The 15,271-nt window shown below is 39.0% G+C and overlaps 1 protein-coding gene across 1 annotated transcript in view; it reads left to right on the top strand.

Annotated features, from left to right (window-relative positions):
* plxnb2a.1 (plexin b2a, tandem duplicate 1) overlaps positions 1–7,097 on the top strand; it is a 231,712-nt gene extending 224,615 nt beyond the window's left edge. The window contains exons 39-43 of the mRNA XM_085436803.1: positions 2,049–2,196; positions 2,972–3,036; positions 3,453–3,528; positions 4,539–4,613; positions 5,155–7,097. Of these exons, the coding sequence (XP_085292929.1) occupies positions 2,049–2,196; positions 2,972–3,036; positions 3,453–3,528; positions 4,539–4,613; positions 5,155–5,259 (469 nt within the window). The 3' untranslated portion in view covers positions 5,260–7,097. The remainder of the gene's footprint in view (positions 1–2,048; positions 2,197–2,971; positions 3,037–3,452; positions 3,529–4,538; positions 4,614–5,154) is intronic.
* The last annotated feature ends 8,174 nt before the right edge of the window (positions 7,098–15,271 follow it).

Genomic DNA, 15,271 nt, shown 5'->3' on the forward strand with positions numbered 1-15,271 from the left:
ACTGGTATCAGATAAAACCTAAACGATACCCATCCCTAGTAAGCATTGCTCCACCTGCCGAGCTTTCGGATCCATCGCTTCACATTTTCAGCTCGTACTCTGGCAAATTTTATTTTTTGGTTTATCACAAAAACAGAATTCTTGTTTTTTGACCAACTATTGCTGAATGGACTTACAAAGTGATCCGGAAAGAGCTGCAAAGAACCATGACCCAACAAAAATGAGATGCAAGTTGGTCTCGAAAAGAAGAAAAATACTAATGTGGCAAAAACCACAAAAATGGAACCAAATGCTCACTTTAAAGATAAAGAACGGCCACAAAAAGATGCAAAATGACTAAAATTAAACACAAAAGTTTGAAGATAAACACAGAGAGAAACTAACGTATTAAATGAAACATGAATTGGTTCCAGAGATCCAAAACAATGTAAAGTAAAATTACCTCCATGAAATCCAAAATAACCAAAGTAACCAAAACACATCCAGAAGGACTCAAGAAAACAGAGGACCAAAGGACCACAAAGAGACACAAAAATACCCAAATAAGACTACGAACAGGTCAAAACCAACTTAACCCTCTGATGCATAGTGGTCACTGGAGTGGACAGCTACTAAAACGTACATATCTCTTTAATGCATTGGTTTCTATGGTGGAACTGCATATTAGCCTCTAGAGTGCTCTCTGCTGCCATGCTCCATTGAGGTCAATTCAGTGTTCAGTTAGTGCAACTGCAAGTAAATTTCCTCTGAATCAAAGATGGCAGACAAACTGTCACCCCTGCCGACCACTGCTGGCATATCCTGTCAATCCTTCTATGCTAAAAGAGCCCAACAGGTAAAAAAAATATGATGATATGCAGTAACATCTAGGGAAGGATATTATCTGTTTGGAATAAGAAATTGTTATGTCTAATATGTAGAAAACTACGATTAACCATGTGTCCACTGTAGTGGACATCATGCATTACCCACTATATTTTTTTAACATAAGTCATAAATTGTCTCACTGTTTTTTGGGACTGTTTTGGTTATAAGTAAGCATATAATTGTTACATTTATAAGCTACTCATTTAAAATATATATTTCTGTGCAGATCAGCTGTAGTTTGAGTTACTATAATAATTATTTTATCATATTTTGTAGACTTCAAATGCAGCAAAGAATAAGGCAGCGTACAGAATAGTCCAGGAAATTCCATCCAGCTCCAGTGATGATGATTTCATTGATGAGTGCAGTGATGATGAGTTCAGTGATAAGTCCAGTGATGATGAGAGTGGCTGCCAGAGCAGAACAGAGACATAGGAACTACGGACAGCCTAGGTGTGATGAACACAGAAGTGTTTGGAGATGCAGAGACTAAGATGTCAGTTTGTGTTTTCTTCCAGCATGCTACTAAGGGCTTGGTAATACTGTCCTGCATCGTTATAGAACTGTGTAGACTCAAAAATGTTTCTCTTGTTGGAGATAGTTTGCCATATTCAGGTGTCGGATTCACAGCTAGGACTGTTGATTGGTTTTGTTATTTACGTCTAAACATTGGGGCCTTATGAGTTGAAAGTTCCAAAAAAATTGCTGAGATGTTTTTCAAAGGATACAAGCAAACAAGTGTTTGTATATTTACAATAGAACACAAGGTAATTAATTTTTATAGTAAATTCACAGTATTTCATGCTAAGTGCTCAGGCGCATGTAGTCCACTGGAGTGGACAAGTTTATAACTTTATAAAAAAAACATATTTTTGGGAAAAAAAGAGTTGAACATTTTTTTCATGTCCTGAGAAGAATAAAAGCACTTAAGAAAAAAATCTTGACCAAGGCTTTCATAATTCATGCATCAGAGGGTTAAAGACAAATAAACTGACCACAAAATTCTTAAAAAGAGACACAAAATGGCAATAGACATCCAAAACTAAAGACGAACAAAATTACAGTACTGACATCCAAAACAACCGAAATGAAATATGATTGCCACGAACAGGTCAACAACAAATAAGAAAAATATTCCAGAGTCGTGACTTTAAGCAGCAGATGTCTTTGTGTGTCCTCAGCCTGCCTATGCGGTTCTGGGTGAACATCCTGAGGAACCCTCACTTCATCTTCGACGTCCACGTGACGGAGGTGGTGGATGCTTCGCTGCACGTCATCGCACAGACCTTCATGGACGCCTGCACCAAGACGGAGCACAAGCTGAGCAGAGTGAGAATCAGTCCGTTCAAAGAGCGCCATGTTTGTAACCCTGTGAATGTCTCTGAGAGAGAAGCGATCTGGGCCATTTTTCAATTACAACCACAACTACCCGCTGCAATTTCTCTGATTTCAGCAATTTCCTGCTATTTTAAACCAAATATGCGATCCATTTATTTATCAGCTCAGTAAATTTCTGTTTTGGACACAAGAGAAGAACCTCAGAGCCCCAGAGAGTCAGATGATGTCCACTTTTTGCCGTCATTTAAAATGTATTAAAGTAGATATTTGGTTATGCTCGGTGGATTTCTGTGATTGCTGAAGCAACCAGAGATTCTTTCAGGCAATTTATGGTTGTCAAATCAACAACAGAGAGGACGCTGAAGTGAAAGTCAGCTCTCTGTCTTGTAATCGCAGTAAAGACTGTTTAGACTTTTAAAGCCACTTTCCTTTTTAACTAGCTTTCTTCTGATTGGCTGCCCCTCGTTAACATAAGATTTGAACTGCGGGTGGGCGGGACTTCTGTGTTTACAGCCAGAGGTGGCATTTTAAGTGCAGTGTAGTTTTTGGTTGGTATTTACAAAAACCTGCTTTCTGTGCACACTGACATTGTGACAGGAACGTTTTGAGAGGTAGAGGGAAATCTTCTGTTATTTGAGTGTTTTTCTTGAACTGAAAGCTACATTTTCACACTTTTTGATGACGAGGAGGCAGATTTACCACCTTTTTTTTTTTTTTTGTCGTGTTCATACAAACATGCTCATCTATTTTCTCTCTCTGGCTGCAGGAGTCTCCCAGCAACAAGCTACTCTATGCAAAAGAGATTTCCACGTACAAGAAGATGGTCGACGAGTGAGTTTAAACTTCTAAATATCCTCAGAGAGGAAACGTGTGTGTATATGAAATGGTGTTTTGGCTGAACAGCAGAGTGAAATTTAAAAAAATGGCAGTGTGTTTGAATGTAAAAATGTGAGCTCTCAAATGTCTTTTCATGCATCACTAACCATTTCTTTTGTACTGATGGCTCTTGTCGGTGTGGTTTGACAGATGTTTGCTTCAGTCCTTTTGGATTTTCTAATATTTGGTGAAATCACGGCTGCTGAGCTTGGAGGCTGTTTGAAAAACCCCGTAAAACATCCTGAAGGTGATGTTTTACGGGGTTCAATTACCCTCAATGGTTAATCAGGACAGCCGTCTGATGATCCACTGCGTGATTGAACTCACAGAAACCACCTGATAGTTTGTTTTGACTGTTTCTCTTTCCACAGTTACTACAGGGGCATCAGGCAGATGGTTCCAGTCAGTGACCAGGACATGAACACGCACCTCGCTGAGGTGTCCAGGGTATGAACCCACCTCTGTTTGTGCTTTGTTGCATGTTTCATCCCTCTGCAGTGCATGTGCAAGTAGTTACTACTTATAGTAACTAACAGGTGAAGATTATACAAGATTATACAGTATACCTTGACAGTCCTGGGTTGAATCTTCTATTTGCCTTCAATCTGCATTAATTCGTTGTGGCACAGATTCGACAAGGTGCTGCAAACTGTCCTCAGAGATACTCGTCTACATTGACACAATGGCATCGCACAGCCGCTGCAGATTTGTCGGCTGCTTCAGCTTCCTGTTCTTTACCAAGAGGAGCGGCACCACCCGGTGTAGTCTTCTGCTGCTGTAGCCCATCTGCTTTAAGGATTAACATGTTAAGAGATGCTTTTCTGCACACTGTGGTTGTAACGAGTGGTTGTTTGAGTCACTGTTGTCTTCCTATCAGCTGGAAGGCTTCTGGTGATTCTCCTCTGACCTCAACGGGCAGAGAACTGCCGCTTCCTGGACATTTTCTCTTTTTCTGACTATTTTTCTGTGAACTCTAGAGATGATTGTGTGACAAAGTCCTATCAGATCATTAATTTCTGAAATATTCAGACTCTTCTGGCTATGTTCAAAGTCACTTCAATCACCTTCCTCATTCTGATAATCAGCTTGAACTTCAGCAGTTCATCTTGACCACATCCACATGCCTACAGGCTCTGAGATACTCCCATGTGATTGGCTGATTTAGAGACTTGCCTTAATGAGCAGTTGAACAGGTGTACCTAATGAAGTGGCTTTCGGTGTAGAGCATCAGTATGGAATATAAAATGCAGCAAGTCAATTTTAACTATTTGCTAAACTACACATTCAACATTGGTTGAATCCTGAGCAGCTCCATCCAGTTAAGACTTGGATCCATTTATTTTTATTTTAATTAACCTCTGAGTATCAAAAGTGTGCAAAGCTTCAAAAATGTTTCTTAAGACTTGAAAGTAGATGCAGCACCTGTCTGAACTGTGCTCATACTCTCTCCTTTGTAGCAACACACAGACAAGCTGAACACCCAGGTGGCCTTAAATCAACTGTACCAGTTTGCCAGCAAGTACTACGATGTGGTGAGAGCTGCTGTCTTCAATTTATCTACCTTTGTGCTGTTGTGTGTGCTGAATCCATGAGCTACAAGGGGGAAGAGAGCTGTTATCATTGTTATTTAAGCTTAAAATAAGTTGTACAGAAATCCAGATTATTATTTCACTGGACTGATATCGACTATTTTCATAACAAACTTTTCCAGTGTTGGTAAAAACTTCAGTGAGTGATCAAGATGCATTAAGTTTAATAAGCCTAAAAAGCAACAGATTTTTCTCTCATATTTGCCAAATATTGTTTTTTCTGTTCGATTTCTGTTCGAAGAGAGTACCACAGAGTGCTTTCAATTTTAAGTTTAGGCGTAAACCAGTAAATCTAATATATCTGCCTCTAATATAGCGTTGCATTTTTTTTTTTAATGCTGGGATAAAACAGCCACTAGATGGCGGCACAAGAAAGATTTTCCGTCTGGTTATAGTTACTCAGAGGATTTTTTTGTATTAACTATAAAACCTTTTACACATATTGACGTAAATATGCTTCAGTTTTAATTTTTTTTTCTTTCAGATAATCCAGTCGCTGGACGAGGACCCAGCAGCCCAGAACAAACAGCTCACCCTTCGCCTTCAACAGGTCGCTGCCGCCCTAGAGAATAAGGTCACCGACCTTTGACGCCAGACCTCGAGGAGGGTTCGGGGGGAGGAGCTTATGGATGCTAAAATACAGGATTTTGTTTTCAACACAAGGACTCAAAGGATGGCGAGCTCACGGACTCCACTGAATGTTTAATCATGTAATGACTGAAGTATTTGGCAGGGGTGAGGGGATTGGTCGGTGGATCCAAAGGAAGGACTAAAGGGGGAGGAGTTATGGGACGTCTGGAGGGGTGAGGAAAGTGTTAACGTACACCCGGAGTGGTGGAAACTAAAGTGTTGATATCTACTACACCTACATGGCGTACTTCTGCTTGGCATCTCAAAAAAGATTGCGAGGAGAGATGTGAAATGGCGCGATGTGATTACAGATGAAAGTTGTGTGAAATCAGAGTTATTTTTTTAATTGTACCTGGGATGTACGTTGGTGTACTCCTCGGACCTTGTTGTTTCTGTATTTGGCTTCAATGTGCCACAAATTTTAATTTCATCATGTAAGGACTGAAGGAAAAACGTGCCGCACAAGAAATGAAGGCTTCAGATTTTGGGATTTTTTTGAAGAATGAGCATGAAAATGAGGCATTCCCAAATATGTCCTTTTTGGTACTCTGCTCTTTTTTGGAAGTGCAGCTGCTTTGGGCACCTTTTCTGACCACTTTCTGAAGTCTGGAAACTGTGGATGTGGGGTGAATTTCATCCTAAAGTATACAAAATTAAGTTTGAATAAAATGGGAAAACCTCTACGGTAGAGCTGGGCGATAGAACGATAACGATATGTATCGCGATATAACTTTTTCTCGATAGAAAAATTAAACTATCGCGATAGACATCGCTGCTCTTGTCCTCTAAAAAAAAAAAATAAAATAAAATAAAATAAACCCAGCCAATCCAAATTAAGTAGCGCAGAGCCGAACCAATCACAGCCGCAGCGTCACGTCACGTGACTTGTTACGTACAGCACAAGTGCCAATATTTAAATAAAAACAAGCTGCTGATTATTTCACATTTTTCTTGTGAGCAACGGCACATTTAAATCTTACAAATATAGTTATTTGGCTTATATCGTGATAGATATCGTTATAGCCTGAAATGAAAAAAACATATCGTGATATGAAAAAATCTTATATCGTCCAACTCTACTCTACGGTACACACCACTGACCAATCAGGGGTCTCAATGGAGGAACAAAGGACAGTGAATTCGGGGTACGAGGAGTTATATAAACCCAGAAAGCAGCAGGTTTTTTTCCCTTGTATCGTGGCCAAATGTAGTTTTTTCTCTACAGTTAGCAGCAGTATGTGTTTCTATGCTGATGATACTGTGCTTGTGACTCACAGCTGAATAATTTCATTTAGTTTGTTCAGGTTTGTTTGTTTGTGTGCAGGCTTTAGGCAGAGGCTTTGCATATCCAACATGAAATGTTTCTTTTTAATGGACTGACATGGTACCATTTAGTTTTATTCTTTTGCAAACTGTCTGTGAGGGTGTGTGTAAAAGTGGGGTTTTTTTTATTTGTTTTTGTTTATTTGTTTTTAGCTAAGCGGCTTTTTTATTTACTGCAACAAAAAAAAAAAATCAAAAAGAATCACAACAGCCTAATCATGTGAACAGCCAAAATTGTTATGTTTGTGAGTGATTTTTGCTTTTATAATCTGTACAGTTTCGCTTCTTTTGCCGTACCCCTTGCAAAAATAACTGCTTTTGTTTTCCATTTTTCTGTTCAAGTCCACATGCAAGAGAAGGTCTGCTTACTTTCATGTTTTCTGAAGACAGGGTATCACAGGATCTTTGAAAAAAGCTTCAAATTTAAGGTGGTAAAGTGTTAAAATGAAATAAATCTGCTTGTTATGGCCTCTATTTTTTGGATTATGCATTAATATTGTTATCAGAGTTAAAGGATGAGTAAAGGATAATGCATGGAGTCAGTTAAATGAGACCTGGCAGCACATGGATTGTGCCTCTGAACAGTCTTTCACCTTCATCCTTATCGTATGGAAGATTTAAAAAGCATACAAACCCAAGAAACACTTTAAAAAAAAAAAGTTTAATAAATGTAAGCACTATCAGTTATCTCTTAAACATATAAACTAAACTTGAAAAGTTCAGGTTCACAAACCTCTGCCTGATATGTTTTGCTTTAAATGTTTTATCAGTGCAGTGCAATGGCTTATTCGTAAATATGAAAGTTGGATCAACTGTACCGTTTTTTTCCACGTTTTGGGACAAAAAATAGGAAACGTTTAAAATAATCATTAAAGATGAAGCTGGAAAAAATCCATAATATGTAATTTAAGATCAGAAAAGTGATATGCAACAATCTAAATCAAGGTCAAGTTTATTTATATAGCACAATTCCAACAGTTCATGCTCCATGAAGTGCTTTACAAACTAAAATGCAACTAAAATAAGTAAAGGCTGGTAAAACAAAAAATGTCAACAGTCTATAAAAATGTCAAAACCGTCACAGCAAACAATAACTACACCTTGCACTTAAGAGTTTGGAAAAAAGGCGACTGGACTTCTTGAAGTCGAGGTCATGGTATTCTGAAAGAATACTACCATGGGAGTTGGACTAATATATAAAAGAGGACTGAGAACCTACACAGATACACTACACTTTGTTCAGAATAAAGATAAATATGAAATTCCTGTCAAATAATGATATATAAAAAATTAATCAAAATTAACAACTTTTTCAGTTTTACATGGACCTGATAACCTTCATGACCCTACAGGACACTCCCACGAGTGCTGTCGAAAACTTTTTCAAAGTCTACAAACACATAGACCTGTTGGGCAAACTCCTACATCCTGCATGTCAAGTAATTTGAGACATGCATGTAAAAGTGCGTGAAGTTGGCCTGAACAAACTAAGAAATGTCCTGTTGGAAAATCACATGACCTGATTTGCATCTTCTCATTGGTGGTGCTGTGGACATGTGGGCTTTTCCTGCCAAAGTGGGGTGTCGATTTTTACCAACACAATGTGTTCAGTGTGGGTTTGAAAGGACAACTACACAATAGTAGCTTCCTAGCATTCTGGTGCTTAGAGGCTTTTGCATCTAAAGTCTTCAAAAATAATTAGCAATAACAAAAACATTTAATTTAATGCTAAAATAAACATGTGATCAGATATTAAAATCTGTGCCAGCTCAAACTTGGATCCATCCACTATGGTGACCGCTTGGGCAATGATGGAGCAGCCCGAAGCACCTTCAGTCAAAAACTAAACACTTAGGAGTGTTTTTTGTTTAAGCATTTTAAATCTTCCATATTCTCTGACATTCATGTTCTACTTTGAGTCTGCAAAGTTGTACAATCCCAGTATTGCAGGAATATACATGCTAACAACTCCCTAAAAGATTCAGTATTTTCAAAAATAGTTTGCAGGGCAGTGAGGAAACGTGTCAGCTGTGAAATAAGAGGAACAAAAACGGCATATTCCCATTCACTGTTTGTTCATATGTTTGCGTAAATCAAAAAAGTGCTGTTACACCACAGAAGTTTAAATGAACTCTTATTTTTTCTTTTGCTGCACATTATTCATTGCCAACACAAAATCATGATACATCAGCAATATTCTTTTCTTCCTGAACCCAGACGATGATCTTGAGATGAGAGCTCGACTTATTATCAAAGATTTAATGTGCAGTTTGTAAGTTGTGTGGTCGTTTTTCAGGAGATGTTTATTTCTTGTGTTTCAAGCCTCGCAAACTGCAACTTTAATCTGTGGAGCAATACAACCAGTGCAGTGTCTCTGGTACTTGATGGAAACACTGCAAAGCTCTGATAAGAATCTGGCACCAGATGACCACCAGATATAAATGCATCTTAGCTTGTTTTCACTTTGATTTCTTTGAACCACTTTGGTACCAAAAACACTCAAAGTGCTGTGTGTGGAATTTTCTCGGACTGTTATTGCAGTTTTGTGTAAAATGGGGAACTTCTAATCTTTTAAAGGTTTTTTTCAGTTCAGATGTTAAGAAATGGAACGCACGAAGCAAAATTTGACCGGCTTTTAAAAGCCACTTTAGCTAGAAATGTTTGAGCTCTGTTTCCCATTGTGTTACTGAGGTCAGAGCTCAGTCTGATTTTACAAATACATTTCAGTCACTACAGTGAAAGAAGGTAATTTCTGCCTCCTGCCCATTCTGGGACCTTACAGCAGCTTAAAAAACTACCATATGAAAGACAAGCCAACTGGATGCGCAGCAGAGCTGGCTTGGCTTTGTGGCTTTTCTGAACTAACCCTGTGCTCAATTTACATTTATATGATAAGACCTCATTATAATCGGGATTCACTGTCTCCTATCTTTCACCAACTCTTGCTTGTTTCTGCCTTCTTTTTGCCACCAGCGAGTGCCTTAAAGACTGGAAGAGAAAGTAAAAGCCAAAAAGAAAAGGTGTCTAGAAGGATGTTCATGTTTATAGCGGGTTTAATAACCGCAAGATCACAGTGGGGGGAACAAAAGCTCTAATAAATAAGAGTTTTTAAAGTTTGCACACAACACAAATTTAATGCTACGGTCACTCTAGAGTGGTCAGAGACCGCAGTGCCACCAAAATTATTTAAACTGTGTGCAATGAACTTGCAATCTCGTTGCATTTGAAATGGCTGCTTGGAGGAGTGTCTCTGACAGCAAAATAATAAATAAAAAATATATTCAATCATCGGCCAACCACCACTTTTTTTCCTAGTTGCAAGGTTGCTGTTCAATTTTCTGTCCTCCAGTGTGACTGAGCCACAAATCATCAAACTATGGCAACCATATTGCTCTTCATCTCCCAAAGGTCTGGCAATTTTTAAAAGGAAAAGCAGAAGAAAAAAATATACTGTTGAATTTTTCTTTATCAACACATTTTTAAACTTTCCTCTGCCACAAATGTGCAGGGGCAAAGGTTGGTTCACCCAACATTTCGTTTCATGTATGAAGACTACATATGTTAACATATATTCATTCAACCTGAGTTAATTGTCACCCACAGTAAACTGCAGTTCTTCTGGTCTGTGCAGAAGTTTGATGTGAATGTGTGATGTTTGTGGTTTAATGAAGTGGCTTTCAGGGTAAAGGTGCAGAAAATGTTGGAATGCACAGGGATGTGAAGTCAGTTTATTCGTCTGTTATTTGAGGTTTAGTGTTTTGTGTTTTAAATGATGTACAACTAAAGTGTATTTGAAAAATTTATGTTTTACGAAGAACACGTGAACAGTTTTGAGAGTTTCTAGTTGTTAAAGAAAACCGCCAACTGGTACTGATGCTTTTACCAACAGCCTTTTCTTTGTACATCAGCGCTGCCATTGTTTGTCCTTGTACCATTGTTGTTGGAAACAGTTGGTTTGGAAGAACTGGACCAAGTTTAAAAGCATTAAAATGGACAGTAACAGCATTACCAGTAACCACAACTGGTCTGGACTGGACTGAAGCCCAAATCGGTGACTCTTCTTAGGAAGTGGAGAAGTGGGCAGAAAAATCCAGATCTAGGAAGTCCAAATATCCAATAAAAGATTTATACATAAGGAAAGTTGTTGTTGTGTTTCATTTTGTCATAGTGTGCCATCACACGAACAATCAGCATATAATCTTTGACTTTAAAAGTGTTTTAGTGTTTCACATACCTAGAAGATGTTGTTTGGACCTTCTGTTAACACCCTCAGATCCTTCATGAAAAATTGGTTAAATGCCTCTTGGAGTGCCTTTCAGATCTTCCAAGCTGAGGACATCACTAATACACATTTTGTTCAACACTCATTCCACTGTGTTACACTAATTATGGCAACTAGACCAACCTGTTTGTTACTTTCCTGTTAAATACTGTATCGTTTTTAAAATCCTTTTGTATACTTTTAAAATTTTAAATGACCTGGCGCCCAGTTACCTAACAGAACTTCTCGACGTGTATAGCCCCAAGAGAGCACTCAGATCCTCTAACCAACTGCTCTTAGTGCAACAAAGGCCCTGACGAAAGACTAGAGGGGACTGAGCTTTTGCAATTGCCGCACTCAAACTCTGGAATAATCTTCCTATCCATGTCCGCATGTCAGATTCCATTCAATTGTTTAAATCACGCTTAAAAACTCACCTGTTCCATCTAGCTTTTGAAGCAAATTAGTTTGGACTTCCACCTGGTCTGCAGTTGTGCTATGTAACTGTAACTATAACTGTTGCCTTTGTTGTAATCTGCTTTGCTACCTTGTGTGAAGCACTTTGATGGACACGGTCCTTTTTAAATGTCCTATAGAAATAAAACATTGATTGAAATCTTGAACTGTAAGTGAGCACTTCAAGTTGATGGTGTTAAAGTTCACTGAGCTGGTTGAACTGAGATAAAGGTTACACTGACTGTGTATGACATGCTCAGTGTATGGAGAAACTGTGACCATATGGATCATGTGACCTGTCTGTAGGTCAGGGTTTTTTTCCATCTGGTAAACAGTTCGACAGACGAAACGAAGCAGGCCTCCATTGAAGAACAGAGATTCCACAGTTCCAGTTAACTGGATGGCGAGCCAACCAAAGATCGTCGTTATTACGATCGTCCAGGCATCTTTGAAGCCAGAGCTTCGTTCCCATTTCATGGTGGGACAGATACCTGCGAGACTTCAGCCTTCCTTTTCCACTCTCAAGTGTGGTAGGACAGACAAAAAACAGACCGGCCACAGCGATCCATCGATTAACATTCATTTTTTACACTTGACTCAGAGATGCCTTTATTTTAGTTTGTTGTTTTGTAGTCTGATTTGTTGTATTAAGCACATGTACCTGCAGCTGCTGTGAGCTGAATTTTGTGCACTGTGGTGTGTTCTTCATCATCGTCTGCCATTCCTAGATCCTACTGTCAGCAATCAATTGCACCAAAAATGCCACATGTAGAAAAAGTGATTTAAAAAATTAAAACTGGTATACAAATTGATATTTCATTTCTTTTTTGGATGTTGTCAGAAGGTTAAATAAACAATTTTTGAAAGTTGACTTTCCTATGAAGTCTTTCATAATTCAGGCTTTACAGGGTTAAAAATGTATTGAAAAGCATTCAATTCTTAACATTCAGACTTTGAGACCAAGGTGGACATGAGTTTTGCAGTAAAAGCTTCAGATCAACAGATCATCAGATCTAACAAGCTTACTTGGAGGTGTAAGCGACTAAGGCTTAGGTGGCGAGTTTCAGGAAAAGTGAGTGAGCAGACAGGTAAAGTCCTTCTCCCTACAGGTACACAAGTCCAAAAGTCATTGGCTGGTTTTGAACACATTACGTCAGCCGAAACTGCACAGAGGAGGTTAGTGAGGGATGGGACACAAAACCATTGTGGTGAAAGAATTCATGAGGGCAACCTAAGCAGGAGGGCTCCACCCACAGGCAGAACTGCAGAGCCCACAACTCCACCTGAAAACTCAAAAAGGCTCTTAAAACTCCCTCTAGCATCCTGAGTCCTACTTAATCACAAATATGAGTCTGTGTGAGTTGTAGCCTCAGTTTCCTGTTAGCTAACAGTGACACCTGGTGTGCTCTTGTGCTGCTGTAGTCTGTCAGCTTCGAGGTTCAACGCGTTGTGCATTCAGAGATGTGACTAGCTTGAAGCAGTCGTGCCGCTCTGACCTCAACAAGGTCAAACTCTCAGATCTAAAGCTCGCTGGATATTTTCTTTCCATTCTCTGCAAACACACGAGTCCTACTTAAGTTTTGAAATCTGCAGCTTTGTGAACAACTATATATATATATTTTTTCTGTTTTCTGAATATAAACCAGCATTTGTGAGAGACAGCTGCAATGATGTTCATTCATATTGAGAGACAAAAGAGCTTCAGAGGATTAATCAGCTTTCGTCCTCATTTATTCAGGCATCACAGGAAGGCCTGTCTGCGTGTTTCTCAGCAGAAATCTGTGTTTAATTGACAAACACACACCTCCAACAGCCTGAAGCGAGGACACGGCGAGCTTTACTCAGAGGAGCCTCCTGTTTGCAATTCACAGGAATTGGAAGTAGAGCAGGGCGATATGGCCAAAAATATTTATCACGATATATATTTGAAAATTTGCGATAACGATATAACCGACGATATAATTGATGCGAGACAAAATACAACTCCACAACATTACTAGCGCAAAAAGACAACCTTCCATTTATTTTCACTTAAACAAGAAGCTGGTTTTTATGTACATTAAAGCTTTATAAAAATGTAACAGTGCAAATGCAAATTCCTTGCTGAAAGTTTAACCAAAAGGCATTTCCAGTAGAAATGGGCTGACATATCCTGAGCATAACCATGTATAATATCCACTGAAGTTAAAAAGAGGTGCTTTGCAACATTAAACTGCAGTGTGCAGTACGCATTTTTCGGACCATAAGGTGCACGGGATTATAAGGCACATTAAGCGAAACAAAGCAGTCAGATAAATCAAACTTTATTAAACTCATTCTTCTTGCTTCCTCCACTTCTGTACCATTGATTCATTAATGTTGAATTCTCTGGCAGCTGCTCTATTCCCATGTTGTTGCAGTATATTAATGACTAACCTCGTATTGTGGATGGATTATCTCAGTTGTTCTCCTGACTGAAGTTTGGTCCGTTTACAGGATCCTGCCATGCGATTGCATTTGTCTCTAACCATGAAGAACCTTCACGTTAACTTTTATAAGTGGAAAAGTGTTAGTGTTCGTCCTCCAGCTTCACTGTTTATGTTATGCTAACATAGCTGTGTCGCTAGCGATCACGTAGCACATCATTATATACCAGCTAGCCCAACTTCAGTAACCCTACAAACGTCACTGCTGTTTAGTTTCCTGTCTTCATTTATGTTGGAAGTGATAGCAGAGCTGTACGTTTGATTTTTTTCAGAAATCTCTCCGTCAGAACATGCTATATCATGCTTAGGTAACTAGCGAAACTAGCGAGCTAACTTCCGCTAGCTTCCTGCTAACTTCTAACTCCGTTAAATGTAATAACTTTTGTTTTCATAGATGCCTGGAAGTTAAATTTTATAGTTACACCTGGTAAAGCAGCAATGCTGATCGTTTTATTAAAGATGAAAGAATTTAGACAGTTTTTAACTCTAAGTGATGCTGCAGTGTTGTTTGACCTGAAGCATACGGAGTTTAGGACCCAGATTACTCCCAGATTTAAGAGCATCTTAGTCCGACAAATATGACAATAACAACGGCCGCTTGCATGTTCTGCAAAAAAATGTGCTTTGTCGTGTATCTGACGGACAAACACCAAACCAGTTCCACATCACTGAAGTTGCACCATTTTTACAAACCAATTCTGGTTCATCTGTTTCACTCAACAATCGGCCATGTGCGTATGAAAACAAAGGCACTGCGCATGCGCGTTTTACTCCCATTCTATCGCGATATTTCATTTTCCTATCGTTGCCTAACATTATACCGGTATTACCGTGAACGGTATAATATGGCCCAGCCCTAATTGGAAGCACATCTGCCATCAAACTCCTGATAGACACTGGGCTCTGCCACGTTCATACAACCTGCACAGATGTAGAAATTATTAGTGAATAATCTGTTTTTAGATTTAGAGCAATCAGGAATTTAAGAAAACCATGCTTTCCTACACTCAACACATGATAACCTGGTGGGATTCTTGAAGAAGAAAAAAAAAGGAAAGCACAAACTTGCGCTTCCCACAGAGCTCCCAGCTGATGTGTTCTTGCTCTGAACAGATCAGCCACTGATGAAAGAAATGACATCACTGCCCCTCTGTGTTCATAACTGAGAACTGCACTGCAGCGCCATGAATTCTAAACGTCTAGATTCAGTTTTTCCACAACAAACACAAATTTATGGAGACAAATAAATCACTTATCCTGGATCATGCTCAGCACGAGGTATAGTGTCACTTTGGTATGAGTTCAACTTCACTCACCCATCAGACTATGTGTGCACATGTACACAGGTCCATAAGTAATTTGGTTTGATTAATTAAGATGTGCAATGCAGAATTTCAGCTTTAAGTGTTTAAGAATTACACCCTGAATTTGGATACAGCCTGTAAGTGCCTGTTATGGGCTTTTAT

The sequence above is a fragment of the Copadichromis virginalis genome, linkage group LG17 (assembly GCF_057382275.1).
Source record: "Copadichromis virginalis isolate Kocher_CV1m ecotype Utaka linkage group LG17, C_Virginalis_male_GT1.1, whole genome shotgun sequence".
NCBI lineage: Eukaryota > Metazoa > Chordata > Actinopteri > Cichliformes > Cichlidae > Copadichromis > Copadichromis virginalis.